Source organism: Nanorana parkeri, unplaced genomic scaffold (assembly GCF_000935625.1).
Source record: "Nanorana parkeri isolate BGI_ZX_2015 unplaced genomic scaffold, ASM93562v1 scaffold113, whole genome shotgun sequence".
In the NCBI taxonomy this organism is placed as follows: domain Eukaryota; kingdom Metazoa; phylum Chordata; class Amphibia; order Anura; family Dicroglossidae; genus Nanorana; species Nanorana parkeri.
In genome coordinates, this window is record NW_017306381.1 from 2,088,549 (window position 1) to 2,103,574 (window position 15,026).

Sequence of the window (15,026 nt, forward strand, 5' to 3'; positions counted from 1 at the left end):
TTAATATAGTAAAAAAATAAAACCCCCAGTGGTGAATAAATACCACCAAAAGAAAGCTCTATCTGTCCCCAAAAAAGGGTATAAAATTCATTTCAGTACAGCGCTGCATGACGGAATAAATGTCAGTTAAAGTACCGCAGCGCTGAATACTGAAAAATGGCCTGGATGGGAAGGGGGTTTAACACCGCGGATGTCAACTGGTTAACCAGTATGTCTTTTGGAGTGTGGGAGGAAACCTACCCAAGCACAGGGAGAACATGCAAACTCCTTGTAAATAGTGACCTGGCCGGGATTCGAACCAGGAACCCCCAGTGCTACAAGTCACAAGTGCTTACCACTGCGCCCCTTCTGCTCTCCATAGAAAACAGCAGGGGAGGAGCTGTGATTTCACGGCCTTTGCTGTACATTTTGAAGAAGCATTACCCTACAATACCTATAGCTACAGAGGTGAGTGAGGGCTTGTTTTAAAGGTGCTTTTAATGCTTGTTCAGCATTTGTGCATAGTCCGGGCACAAGTTTATTTCTAAGTGTCTGCCTGGACAAAAACAAATGCAGTACAGCTCTGCAATACATGCAGATTTACCATTTTTTCACCCTCTTTAAAAACGCTACAAACACAAAAAGATATACCTGTTGATCTGTCAGGAATCCAGTGCGATCCTAACTTCCTGTAGTGAGTGGATAACTCAACCTCTGCTGCACTAAAGTCCCAAGCAGTGTTGTCAGCCCCGTATTCTCATCTCTATATCATAAGGGGGAAGTGTTCTGTGGTCCAGCAGAGAAGGATTCTGACCACACTGATAACACTGTTTGGAATTTCAGTGCAGCAGAGGCACAGAGTTGTCCGTTCACTACAGAAAGTACCTGACAGATCAACAGGTATTTGAGAGTCTCTGCACTGACCTGCTTGACTTCACTGTCTGTCTCTCAGCTTCTGATTTCATATAACATCATTAACAGAGCCCTGCAGATTGTATATTACTCTTAATTCTGTGACTCTGTTGTTTGATACTGTTATGTACTGTCAGGATCTGGAACAGCAGCATGATGAGGTCAGGCAGTTTTCAGGATATATCTGTATTTGAATATTTAGATTCTTGCATAAGATGAGTCTTGGCTGTTTGGCTGACAATTCCAAAAATGCCGTACTCCACGGGTCTTCACCATAAGTAAAGTTGTTTATTTACAAGACTGATACACACTGTATGCTCATCTAATGCGTTTCACCATATGGGCTTAGTCATGGAGACTGTTTGGCTGCTGAGACCATTTAAACCTGACCTCTGGCCTTCACTACAGTCTTGCACAGTTGTAGCGGCTCCTCCCCTGTACTGAAAATGCTTACTCTGATTTCACTGCACACCGTGAGCTTCTCCCCCTTCCTCTGACCTAACCTAACCCACTGTCACCCTCCACAGATCCATACTTCGATCTGATGGCTGTGGCCTCCGGTGTTTGTTTACATCTAGCACCGCAGGTCTCACTCTCCTGGCTGCTCCTGCATATTACACCCCCATAGATGGGGCTCTTTCCTGATGTGAAAGATAAATAGGACTGGCCCTATAGAATTCTACGGTGTTGTTATGTGAATGTGTGGGTAGGACACTTAAGACTCGAGATGCTGGATGTAAAAAAACAAGGGAGGCCCCGGCTATGAGATTGAAGTAAGCATGCATCTCTTGAAGAGGGTAGAGGGTGGGTTCGGTTAGGTCTGGGGTGAAAAGAATAAGTGCACTTTGTTTTAAAGTGCACTTATCCTTTGAAAGATTGGGTTTAGCTCAAACAGTTGCTGGATTGGTTGCTCTCTCTGTGTCACCCTCCCCTAGTTTTATATTTCCACCTGAAATACAATCTAAAGGGCTTTATATTTCCAAGTGATTGTACACCCACAGGTTGCTTTTACCTGAGTAGAGTGTTCAGGATCCCCCTACAACTGACAAGCTATGTGTTGACATACTCCAATCCATGTTTTGTGTCCTCCTTCTACTTCCTCCTGTCCTTTCCCTATACATCTCTCCCTTTGCCTTTACCTTGTGACAGCTGGGACACATCAGTTCGTGTGTGGGACCTGTCATCTTGCTCGGAGTTGAAGACGCTGTGCGGTCACACAGGAGCGGTCACATGTCTGGCTTTGGTCTCACTGAAGGACACACAGCTAAGTAAGTGTTAAACAGTATAATAGAAAAGATAGGACAGAAGTGTTTATTTTTTGTTTCAGTTTTCTTTGTTTTGTTTCATATCAAAGTTTTATGTGACATTTTTGCCTTTCAGACTCCAGTCTCTTACCACCACGTGAACACTTTGTCTGCAGTGGATCAGCAGACAGCAGCATCAAGGTCTGGAGTCTGATCACAGGTGCAGAGGCTGATGGGAGGGAAAAAGACAAGAATATGCCATGATTTCCATAGTATTTCCAAAATTATATAAATATACAGTATACATGTAGTACATAAACGTGTATGTCTGGGCAAAATAAATAAAAACATGTTTAGAACATCTGTGAAATGCATGTTATCCTTTAAGGGTAATTCCACTTTCCCTGCAAATTTGGGAAAATGGGATTACCCCGAACCTATCTGCCCCCACTCCCCACCCCGCTGCTCTTACCTCTCAATGACCTGTCCGTACACAGGATTGCATCCCTACGTTATGTATTTCAAATTTCGCTTGCAAATGGCGAGCACTCATTGGTCAGCTTTGTCTCCTGACTGTGCAGACCAATGAGTGCTCACCATTTCCGACCAAAATTTCAAATACATACAGCAGGGCTGCAATCCTGTGCAGGTATATTACATTGGCAGCTGTGGAGGGAAAGGGAGTGATCATTGACAGGTAAGAGCAACAGGGTGGGGGGGAAAGAGGGCAGATTCTTAGGGGTAATCCCAGTTTCCCAAATTTGCCTTGGAAAGGAACTACCCTTACAAAAGCAAAGCAACAACCGAAAACTACCTGTTGATCTGCTAGAAAACCAGTGAGCTCCTAATTTCCTGTGGTGAGTTGACAAACGCTGCCTCTGCTAGCAGTGTTTTCAGCCCCGTCTGAGTTCTCCCTATTGGACTAAAGCACACCACCCCCTCGTCTCATTGTCATTTCCCATGGCATAAGGGTCAGTTGTTCTGTAGTCCATTGTAGGAAAATTTGCACAGCTCTGACAACACTCCGTGAGATTTCAATGTAGGGTTGTCAGTGGACTACAGGAAGTTAGGAGCTCACTGGATTTCTAGTAGCTCAACAGGTATTTTTCTGTATGTGCAGAGATGTACTGAATTTTTTTTTTTTAATGATGATTTTCGCCCAGACATACACTTTAAATACAGTGGTACCTCGGTTCACGAACTTAATTCGTTCCACGATTCCGGTCGTGAACCAAATCAAATGTCCCCATAAGGTGGGCTACTGTGCACAGGTCTGTCTGCGGCCGCGATCTCGACTAGAGGAAGCCACGACCATGTGTCAGAGCGGGGAAGATGGCCGCGGTCCTGTTCGTCACCCAATTTGGAGTTCGCATACGGAAGCAAAATTTTGCTGAACTTCCTGTTCGCGAACCGAACTGTTCGCGAACAGAAGCGTTCATGAACCGAGGTACCACTGTACTTGGTATTGAAGTATGCTTGTACAATGTAGCAGCATTTTTTTTTTTCAAGCGTTCAGTCTGACACAACCCCTTTTTTCATAACTTATTAATTTGGCAAAAGTGTTCATAAAGTCACACTTATATTTTTAAAACTTGTCCTAATATATAAACCATATATATTTCTCACATAGTTACAGTCCTGTCGAATGTGTATGGGATCTACAGGTGAAACTCGAATAATTAGAATATCGTGCAAAGTTAATTTATTTCACTAATGCAACTTAAAAGGTGAAACTAATATATGAGATAGACTCATTACATGCAAAGCAAGATAATTCAAGCCGTGATTTGTCATAATTGTGATGATTATGGCTTACAGCTCATGAAAACCCCAAGAACCCCAAATCCACAACCTCAAAAAAGTAGATTATTACATGCAATCAACAACACAAGGATTGTACATAGAACAATATCGGACCTCTGAAAAGTACAAGCATGCATATGTACTCAGTACTTGGTTTGGGCCCCTTTTGCAGCACTTACTGCAATTACTTTTGCACAATATTCTAATTATTCGAGTTTCACCTGTAAGTCCGGACTTTGCCAAACCTAAGCTGACCATACGCTGGGATGGGGGTGTGTGCAGCACATTGGTAGTGCGAGGATTCATTTCTGGCAGAGTAGTGTGAGTAGCACCAACAGTTTGCCCAGTACAATTACAATACAATTTTTTAATACATGAGGGTTCGGAGGGCCCTGCTCATGTCAACGATTCTCATTATCGATTCGTTGTTGCAGCCCTACAGCATACAAAAGGGGGGTACTGACTGTATATAGGTCGGCCAATGACAAGGGAGTTGCAGTAATCGAGGCGAGAGATAACAATTGTGTAACTTATTAGCTCTGTGGTGTCATTGGTTTAGAAGGGGAGAATTTTGAAAATGTTACAGAGGTGAAAGCAGCAAGATTTGGACAGGGATTAGATGTGGGGTTGAAAGTAGAGTCTAGGATTACATCTAGCACCCTGCTATGAGTTGAGGATAGTTTTTTTACATTTTATTTTTCTCTTTTTTTCATTCTTGCTCTGCTTTTTTAAATGTATTTTCGTCTGTTTAAATCCGTTCAGGTCAGCCTCTGCTCAGCATATATACTTTCTCGGCAGTTTCAGCCATTGTTCATATACCAGACACTAGACTGATTATATCTGGATCTGGTGAGTCTCCCTATCTATACTATATGACTATAAGCTTGTGGACACCTGACTATTACACTTGTATGAGCTTGTTAGACATCTCATTGCAAACCCTTGGGCATTTTTACGGAGTTGTTGCACCTTTGCAGTTTTAACAACCTTCACTCTTCTTGGAAGGATTTCCACAAGATTTTATATGTGTCTGCGAGATTCTGTCCCCATTCAGGGACAAATAAGCATTTCTGAGGTCAGGTAGTGATGTTACACGAAAAGAACTGGTTCTTAGTCTGCGTTCAATCCATTCCAGAAGCATTGTTAAAACCAGCATAATGTGGCTACAGTGATCATTAAAAGAGAACTATGGGGTCAGTATTTCTCCCCATAGTTCTCTTAAGGGTCACGGGAGGACATAGTAGCTAACGTCCTCCCATACTAGCGTCCTCCCGTGACCCAAAGCTCAGTATATAACGAGCTACAGCTCGCTGTATACTGAGAATGCCACAGCCGGGACGGATCCCGACATTACTGTCGAGATCCACCCAGCTGTGTGAGTGACAGCTGGCTCTGCCTATCCAGAGACATAGCCTGCTGTGCCTGCCCCGTCCCTGTCCATTCCTCCAGTCAGCGCTGGAGGATTGGAGCAGGGAGGGGGGAATCCCTGCAGGGAGCCATGACTGATAGTCACGGCTCTCTGCAGGGAGATGACCAAGAAGAGAGCAAGCGACGGTATGTGTTTGCTCACTTCCCGATCTATTGAGCCGACGTGTGACAGTTTCATTGTCACACGTCAGCTCAAAATATGAGGATGAGTGATTTTTACTCACCTCATAGTTCTTTAAGTCCCAGTCTGCTGCAGAGAAGGATCTTTGCTCTTTGTGTGGAAGCAGCGGTCCCTCTGCAGAAGTCTGACACACACCCTGAGCTCTCCAATCAGCAAAACTCATGCTTCTTGCTGATTAGAGAGCTTTAGGTGCAGAGAGGCCATAGATTCTACAGCGAGAAGCAAGGATCCTTTGCAGCATGCTGGCAGGGGACAGGCTTTTCCAGCTGTGACTGCTTTCTAAAGAAAACCAACTCTATGACTTTGAACACCTTTTTGTTTTGATGCACCTGGAATGTAGTTAAGTGATTTAAACTGAAACATTAATTGGGCTTTAAAATAAATGTGATAAAATCAGGTTTTGGATAATGATGTTAGTAGTATTATAAATGTGGATGCACCGATACCGTTTTTTCAGTATCCAGTGCAAGTACCAATATTTTTTTTTCGGTACTCGGCGATACCAAGTACCCATACCGGCAACCCGAGGTAGCGTGGGCTTGGCTAATCAGGAAGCCGGTGTTCTATCGCAAACACACTGGCTTCACGCTCCCTTGCGTGGCTGCATGGCTTCCTGACCAATCAGGAAGGCAGGAGGTAAATCATGACATGCTGTCTGGCTTATTGATTGGCTAGGAAGCCAGTTTCATGCTGCCTAGCAACACTGCAAGGCAGCCTGGCTTCCTTACCAATCGGCAATCTGGGTGACTCCCTTGCGGCACTGCCGGTCAGAGGGAAGATCCGGTATTGGGGTAAGTATCAAAGCATTTGGGCGAGTACTCATATGCTCAGAATCGGCACCGATACCAGTATCGGTGCATCCCTAATTATAAACAAAAAGCTGGACTAAAGGTTATTTCTTTTAAATCTTGTTCTGCTTGAAGAACCCAACCCGTTGAGTTTTTATTGACAAATATGTATGGCCCATCGTTGATAGTGTGGAGAACTGACCACAGTATGGTTGCTCTGCAGACGGTGGAAAGATTGATGTCTGGGACCTGGAAACACAGGAAAACTTGCAGTCAAAAAGAACGCATGAAGAAAAAGTGACAGCCTTGCAGGTAAGTTAATGTAGAGGATCCTCTATCTCAGGGGTGGGACCTCTGCTCTATCTGATGATTTATGATCGCCAGACAGTTAAAGTGATAGGTTAAAACAATTTTGACTTTAATATTTCAATTGCTGATTAAATCACTTAAGCTGGGTACACACAAATCGAATTTTGGCTTATTCAGCAGGAATCATCCAAAAATTTGATCCATGGGTGGCCCTCTCTTTGGCAAAAACCAATCATTAGATCAAGTTTTGTCAAAGGGACATACTGGAAAATTGTCAGCTGTCAGCTAAATGGTTCTTGCAGCCATTTAGCTGCAGCCACTGTTGGAGTGTTCTGATGGCAGTAGACGCTGCTGTCAGAATACCGTGTACTCAGTGGGAGATTTGTTCATTCACGCTGTTAGCATGGATGGAGGAATCTGCTATTTTTGTTTTTGTTTTGTTCAGCCAGCATGCACCTAGCTTTACAGTGTACGCTGCTAATTGATGTTTGAGAACTGGTTCACACTATCTGTGTTTGTATGGGCTTAATTCACACCACTGCGTTCTGGTAGTGTAAGTTAAAAAAGTATGGCATGCACTACTTTTTTTAAATGCACCGTCGTGAAATGCAGTACAACTGCCTTGCACTGCTGTGAGCCCAAATGAAATGTCACTTGTAACTTTTCAATAAAGTTCTACAAAAAAAGAAACAGTACGATGCGGCTTGATTGATTCAGGTAAAGCAAAACAAACGACAAACGCACTCAACAATTTGTTACCAGTTATACAGTAAGGTGCACACGAAATGGGCTTTGAACAGTAGAACAGTAGAAAGGCATCATGGCACACTCACAAACCAGCATGTAAAACAACTTGTCTCACCACTAAGGACAATGACAGAGGTTTGGATACACGTCTTCTGCAAAGGATGTGTAAGCCGCACTGCCGCGCCAAGGCACCTCTTATAGTGCGGTCCTAACTCTAAACTATGAGAGTCTCCATCTTGGAGCACATGGGGCAGAAGATATCAAATTGGGTGCAGGCTTGTCAGGAGGACGCCCCACCTCCTTAAAGGTACAGAAACACACAAGGGATCCCGCACATCCCATTGGCAGCTGAGAAACCCCATGCGTCGCTGCACCAAATCGGTAAAGCAAAACAAACGACAAACGCACTCAACAATTTGTTACCAGTTATACAGTAAGGTGCACAGATTTGGTGCAGCGACGCATGGGGTTTCTCAACTGCCAATGGGATCTACAAACTCACAAGCACAGGAAAGGGGGGAACCAGGGAAGGCACAATATAAGCAGAATAAACTTCAGCTTTATAGAACATGTTTGTTCCTTTTCAGTTCCACGCTGGATTGCTGTATTCCGGTTCCTCAGATGGTTTCCTGAAGGTTTGGAAAGTCTCCACCTCTGGATCGCTGAGTCTCCTGCACTCCTGCGACAGTCTGTCACTCCCTCTGCGGGGTCTGTATGCTGTCTGTGCCACTGCAGATCGCATATATGTAGCGAACCAAGGAGCTTCTTTAAAAGCCGTGGACTGGAAACAAGGTGGGGAGATTGGACAAGGTTATATGATGCTCATCTATCTCTTTTGCAAGGCAACTTTTTTTTGTAATTGTGATAAGACGTTACAGTGTATACTAACACAACAAGATAAGCGTAATATGTTGCAGCTTATGAGTCCTTAGCAATGGTGGCTGCATTAGTTACTTTTTTCGGGCTTCCTGCTATGCATCCTGTAGTTTTGTTCTTGTAGTCTGGGCTTCAAAACCCTTTGGACTGCAGTGGGCACAGGTCAGTTAATGATAACTAAGCACTTCTTAACATCATTGGCTCTGTGTAATCACCCGATTGGCTGGATTTCTGAGAATTACACCACTGTTGATTACTGGTGGTGAGGGGAGCCTGCAGTGGACAGGTTTTTAATTTCTGAAAACAGGGAAACTATAATAGTTTTGGATCAATTGTTTATTTTGCTTTGGGTTCCTGAGATTTTAAGTGGATTTGTGTATCTGTTTTTAGGATAGATAGATTAGATAAATAGATTGACAGATAGATAGATAGATAGATAGATAGATAGATAGGGTGATCAGGGCAATCAAGGGTGCTGTACCTTTTCCAAGAGCAATTTGGTAACCAATCGCTGACCAGAATGAGCGAAGCGTTCATTCACTATCGATTCCTCACAGGCGGAGTGCATTTGGTATCAATGCATTTGGCTGGTCGGCTTATGCGAATCTGCTCCCTCCGGTGCCGCCTCGCCGCTTCCTCTAGCGCTGGCTTCGTTGGCACCGCCGATTCTCTCCCGCAGCTCTTCAAGTACTCCCTTATGCCACCACCGGCCCTGGGAATGGTCACAACTAGGTCTTATTTTCGGGGTAGGTCTTATATTTTCGCAGTTCCCAAAAATAGTACTAGGTCTTATTTTCAGGGAAAGCCCTTTGCTTATTTATTACTATATACTGTATGTCCCAAGTAGGGAGCTTCAATACTTTAACTTTGGGAACCACACAGACCTGCGTAGGAATGGCAGTTTTGGCTTCACATGTATGTAACAAAAACATCTGTTTTTAACTAGGAATGCAATGCACAGAAATAAAAATTTGCGTTGAAACTGAAATGTTAAAATTGTCCGTCCAATACCGAAACCGAAAATGCCCAACTAGCCTCTGCCACCCCTCTTCTGGCACCCACCCCCACCACCGTCTCATTCCTGCACAGCCGCTGTGATCAAAAAGATGTAAACAGCAGGAAGTGGGCAGGTTGGCTATTGCTCCCGCCCACTGCCTGCTGTCAATCAGCAGAGGAGCGGACCTAAAGGAGAACTCATTTCCCTAATAGGCTCCACCTACTGCCAGGGTCACTGGGCTAGTGAAGTAAAGATAACTGAATTCTCTCTCAAGTCCAGTCTTCTGGTGATTGACAGCACGCTGTGGACGGGTGCAGTAATCAACCTGCTATTGGCTACTGCTCTCCCCCACTTCCTGTTGTTTAGATCTGTTTGAAAACAGCGTCTGGGCAGGAAGGAGGCAGCGGCGGAGCACTGAAAGCTCCTTTTGTGCGTGGTCAGGCACGGTATTATCAGCACTATATTTTTCTATCAGCATTTTGCCAATAGTACTATTTTGGGCCAAAACGTTTCGGCTGCTGATAATTCGGTGCATCCCTATTTTTAACCTAAAACATTAAACCGTTTTATTAATATTTTTGTGCTGGGGTATTTTTGTTGTGTTTGGTATATTGTCCTCGAAACAGGAAATCACCTGCACTCCATACAGCTATAGACCCTCACGAAGAATTGGTGCTCGAAGTGACAACACGGATGGCGCCGTGTCAAATACAGTCCGCAATAGAAGTCACCAGCGCTCGATAATGCGTGCAAGAAGTATCGGCACTTTTTATTAAATTGTCACAAGTGTCAAACAGCCAACGTTTCGGGGCTGCGCAATGTCCCTTCTTCTGGGCAACATTGTGACAACGACATGTCGTTGTGTCCGTTGTCACTAGGGCATAGTTTTCACTTTGTCATTGTGTCGTTGTCACTATGTCGTTGTCACTATGTCGTTGTCACTATGTCGTTGTCACTATGTTGTTGTGTCCGTTGTTACTAGGACATAGTTTTCACTTTGTCATTGTGTCGTTGTCACTATGCCGTTGTCACTATGCCATTGTCACTATGTCGTTGTCACTATGTCGTTGTGTCCGTTGTCACTAGGACATAGTTGTCACTTTGTCATTGTGTCGTTGTCACTATGTCGTTGTCACTATGTCGTGTCGTTGTCACTAGGACACAGTTGTCACTTTGTCGTTGTGTCGTTGTCACTATGTCGTGTCGTTGTCACTAGGACATAGTCGTCACTTTGTCGTTGTGTCGTTGTCACTATGTCGTGTCGTTGTCACTAGGACATAGTCGTCACTATGTCGTTGTCACTATGTCGTTGTGTCCGTTGTCACTAGGACATAGTTGTCACTATGTCGTTGTCACTATGTTGTGTCGTTGTCACTAGGACATTGTTGTCACTATGTCGTTGTCACTATGTCGTGTCTTTGTCACTAGGACATAGTTGTCACTATGTCGTTGTCACTATGTTGTGTCGTTGTCACTAGGACATTGTTGTCACTATGTCGTTGTCACTATGTCGTGTCTTTGTCAGTAGGACATAGTTGTCACTATGTCGTTGTCACTATGTCGTTGTCACTATGTCGTGTCGTTGTCAGTAGGACATAGTTGTCACTATGTCGTGTCGTTGTCACTAGGACATAGTTGTCACTATGTCGTTGTGTCATTGTCACTAGGTCATTGTCACTATGTTGTTGTCACTATGTCGAGTCGTTGTCACTAGGACATAGTTGTCACTGTCACCCAGAAGAAGGGACCCTGCGCAGCCCCGAAACGTTGGCTGTTTGACACTTGTGACAATTTAATAAGAAGTGCCGATACTTCTTGCACGCATTATCGAGTGCTGGTGACCTCTATTGTGGTATATTGTCCTGGCTATGTACATCTTTCTCGTGCTTGTTATACATTTATCTGAATAGATGCCATATTTACTTTGTTTTTTTTATATACAGTATATACATTTATACACATTTATTCTTTGTTTTGTACATAAACATTATATACATGACAAAGGATTCACAGAGTCCGAGTTAGTTAATGAAGCAGCACAGCAGTAGCTGCCTGCTTTTTTGGCTCCCTTTGTCAGAGTGGAATCTTGTTCAGGGCCCTCAGATAAGTGAGAAGTAATTGCTTTAACTCATTTACTTTGTAAACAAGAAGCTTTTTTTTTACCACTTGGGAAATCATGGCAAAGTGCAAAAAAAAAAACTGAGTGTTATCTGTAAAAACATAAAATATTAAAATGCAATATTTCTTATTTACCTGAACTGAGACAAAGTAGCGAATATTTTATTTTGTTAAAGGAGAACTATGTGGTCAGTGTTTTTCCCCATAGTTCTCCTTAGGGTAACGGGAGGACACAAACTAGCGTCCTCCCGTTACCCTAAGCTCAGTATACGGCGACCTACAGCTCGGGGTATACTGAGACGCCGCAGCCGGAGCGGATCCCGACCTGGACGTCGGGATCCGCCCAGCTGCGTGAGTGACAGCTGGCTCTGGCTATCAAGAGGCAGAGCCAGCTGTACCCGCCCCCTCCCCCGTCGGTGCGGGGAGAGGGGAATCCAGCCCCTCCCCCTGTCACGTCAGAGAGCCGTGACAGGATCGAGAGGTGAGCGAACCCGGTATGTGTTCGCTCACCTCCCGATCTACTGAGCCGACCTGTGACAGCCTCATTGTCACAGGTCGGCTAGAACTATGAGGTGAGTGGAAATCACTCATCTCATAGTTCTCCTTTAAGGAAAATATGTGCAAAACCATACATGTGCCTTTTAATGGATATAGTCTGTAAAGAAGCCTCTTGCTATAATCCAAGGCAATCTGCTTGTATCCCGGACAATATTTCAGTTCCACTTGTCATTGAACGCTTTGACAGGTAATTGCACAGTGGCTCATCTAAGATATTGCACTGCTGCCCTAATAGCCAGTTCAGGATCAGTAGGATAATTGCAACACTCCCAGATGGACTTAAAAAAAAAAAAAAAACCCCCTCAGTAGAATATGCAAGTATCATGTTTGTGGAAACATGGTCAGTATCCCAGAACAGCATGTTTTAGGATTTTTAAAATTGGTTTGGTTGTTAGAGTGGGAGGAGAAATTTCCACTCTTGAATTTTCAGCACAAATCACTTTTATCACCTTATATATTATTTATATTTTTACAGCCGAAAAACCTGAAAGGTAACGGTTACTGTCTCCTGAAAACAGCATTACTCATAAAGTTAAAGCTGAACTCTTATTGACTTCCCCATTACATCGGAGAAGTTCTAGCAAGCAGTGGATAACTCGCCAGGGGGTAAAGCGTCTGGTCCTTATGGGCTAAATAAAGGATGGACACCGGCACTCCAAAGCAAATCCAGTACGTCTATTTATTCATGTACTTGTTGCAAATTCAAAATACAAGATGCAACGTTTCGGGGTCCCACAGGATCCCCTTCTTCAGGCAAACAAGTGATTGTGATTGTTTGCCTGATGAAGGGGATCCCGTGGGACCCCGAAACATTGTATCTTGTGTTTTTAATTTGCAACAAGTACGTGAATAAATAGACGTACTCAGTGGCGGAACTACCAGGGTCGCAGAGGTTGCGGTTGTGACCGGGCCCTGGAGTTCCGCCATTTGGAGGGGGCCTAGGACAGGAGGAAGGGGGGTAACCGCTGATTACCAGGATATTTATTATCCTGGTAACCGCTAATGTCAGTCCCGGGACCTCTTCCTCCTGTCCTGGGCCCTACATGCTTCACATTGCTCCCCTCAGCTTGTTCCGTGTGCAGCGTGAAGTATGATCCAGCCGGCGCAACAGCCAATGAGTGGGAAGCGGTGTTATCCCCGCCCCCTCATCACACAGAATGCTGCCGAATAGAGAGCTGCTGCAGACACGAAGGGGGAGATATAGAGAGCTGGGACTATGAAGGTGACATGGGGTCCAGGCCCTTCATGGATTCTTGCATCGGGGCCCTGAGGTCACTAGTTACTCCTCTGGACGTACTGTATTTGCTTTGGAGTGCCGGTGACCATCTTTTACTTATACTTTGACGGAAGACACCCGTTGACACCTGCTGCACCCACTTCTTATCTCATGGAGCAGCGGTTCAGAGTGTGATGGGTACACGGACTGTATCCTGGTCCTTATTGTCTCACACTTATTATAAAACATTCCTCCAACAAATCATACAAAAGAATCATACAACGAATGATACAAAAGAGGTTTTCTGCCTCTCAGGGAAAGAAGGGGCATCACCATCAGAACACTAAATATAGCCAGGGCCCAATTGGAGGCCATCCCCTTGCTCCTTTTGTCCATGGATGCAGAGAAGGCCTTCAGCTGGGTAGACCGTTACTTCCTTGCGCTTTCCTTAAGTTACACAGCCATCCCTTCCCATATGCCTTCATGAAATCTGGCCTTATATTCCTCCTCCACTGCATCTGTCAAAATAAATAGCTCCCTGTCAGAGAGATTCATTTTAAAATGGCTCCAGACAGGGTTGCCTCCCTTCCCCTCCTATTTTTATACTTGTCCTTTAGCCACTTCTCACAAAAAAAATCAGACAAACCCATACCAAGGATTAGGGATGCACCGGTACTAGTATCGGTGCCGATACCGAGAATTAGAGTGAGTACCTGTACTCGCCAAATGCTCCCGATGCCTATCCTGATACCGATTGGCTGAAGATGCAGTCATTCATTTGGCTGCGCTCAGCTCACACACTGCATGCGAAGCTCCGTGCCTGACAGCTCTACTTGGCTCTGCACTGCTTCGCATGCAGTGTGTCACGGGCTTTGGTATGTCAAGGTTGCCATTGTGCTTATTTCAGCTCTCAACTGCCCTTCCAAGGCCTCAAATCACTGGTGTCTTAGCTGATCACATGTGCAGCCCCATGGCAACTGCAATCCAAATAGAGGCTAAGATGGCACCTTCCCTGGCTGTAGGGATAGGAGGGTGTAGTTCTGCATTAAAAGAACTAAAAAAGAAAAAGTTTTGGCTCCAGTTGCACTGTTAGACTACAGCCCCACCACGTAGCCTTGTTGCATTCCTGTGCATGACCGCTGATCAGACTACTGTTCTATGGCGTGACTATAAGTGACCGTATCTTGTAATAAAAAGGAAGTTTACTCATAGCCTCGAAAATGACAACATACACACCTTCAGAAATGTTTAGTGATGACAATCTACAACACATACTTATAGATTATCGCCAGCTTTGTATTCTTTGCATACCTTGTCTCATGTTCCCTGAACCACTCTCTCACAATCTGAGCCCGATGAATCCTGGCATTGTTATCTCGGAATATGCCCAATGTGCCACCAGGGAAGAAAAAATCAATTGATGGAAAAACCTGATCATTCAGTATATTCAGGGAGGCAGCTGACCTCATTTTTTCAACGTTGCTGAACCTAGACCTGACCAACTAAAGCACCCCCAGATCGTGACACTTATCCAATGAAATACTCTTACCTATTTGCTTAGCTAAATCCAGCTGGGGACTTTTTTTTTGGACAGGCAGTGTACTAATATAAAAACTAAAAGGAGGATGACGATCTTAGAAAATAAAATAGTCACTTGTAAATAATATTGTAAAGGGCAGCAGCTATTATCTCCAATAGATACCCCTATTTATCTCACAGTAAAAGACACAAGTAACGTAAATGAGATTTCTGTTCTCACCAGAGAGATTCAATAAAATTGTCCAAAGGAAGGCAACAGATGTAAAATAAATAAAGTATGTAACACTGATATATATATATATATATATATATATATATATATTTATATTTA

The 15,026-nt window shown here is 44.1% G+C and overlaps 1 protein-coding gene across 1 annotated transcript in view; it reads left to right on the forward strand.

Moving 5' to 3' along the window:
* The window catches only part of LOC108784391 (F-box/WD repeat-containing protein 7-like), a 51,668-nt gene that overhangs the window by 6,402 nt on the left and 30,240 nt on the right, over positions 1-15,026 (forward strand). Inside the window, exons 5-9 of the mRNA XM_018553186.1 lie at positions 2,041-2,159; positions 2,272-2,355; positions 4,701-4,787; positions 6,559-6,647; positions 7,979-8,183. Coding sequence (XP_018408688.1) covers positions 2,041-2,159; positions 2,272-2,355; positions 4,701-4,787; positions 6,559-6,647; positions 7,979-8,183 — 584 coding nt within the window. The remainder of the gene's footprint in view (positions 1-2,040; positions 2,160-2,271; positions 2,356-4,700; positions 4,788-6,558; positions 6,648-7,978; positions 8,184-15,026) is intronic.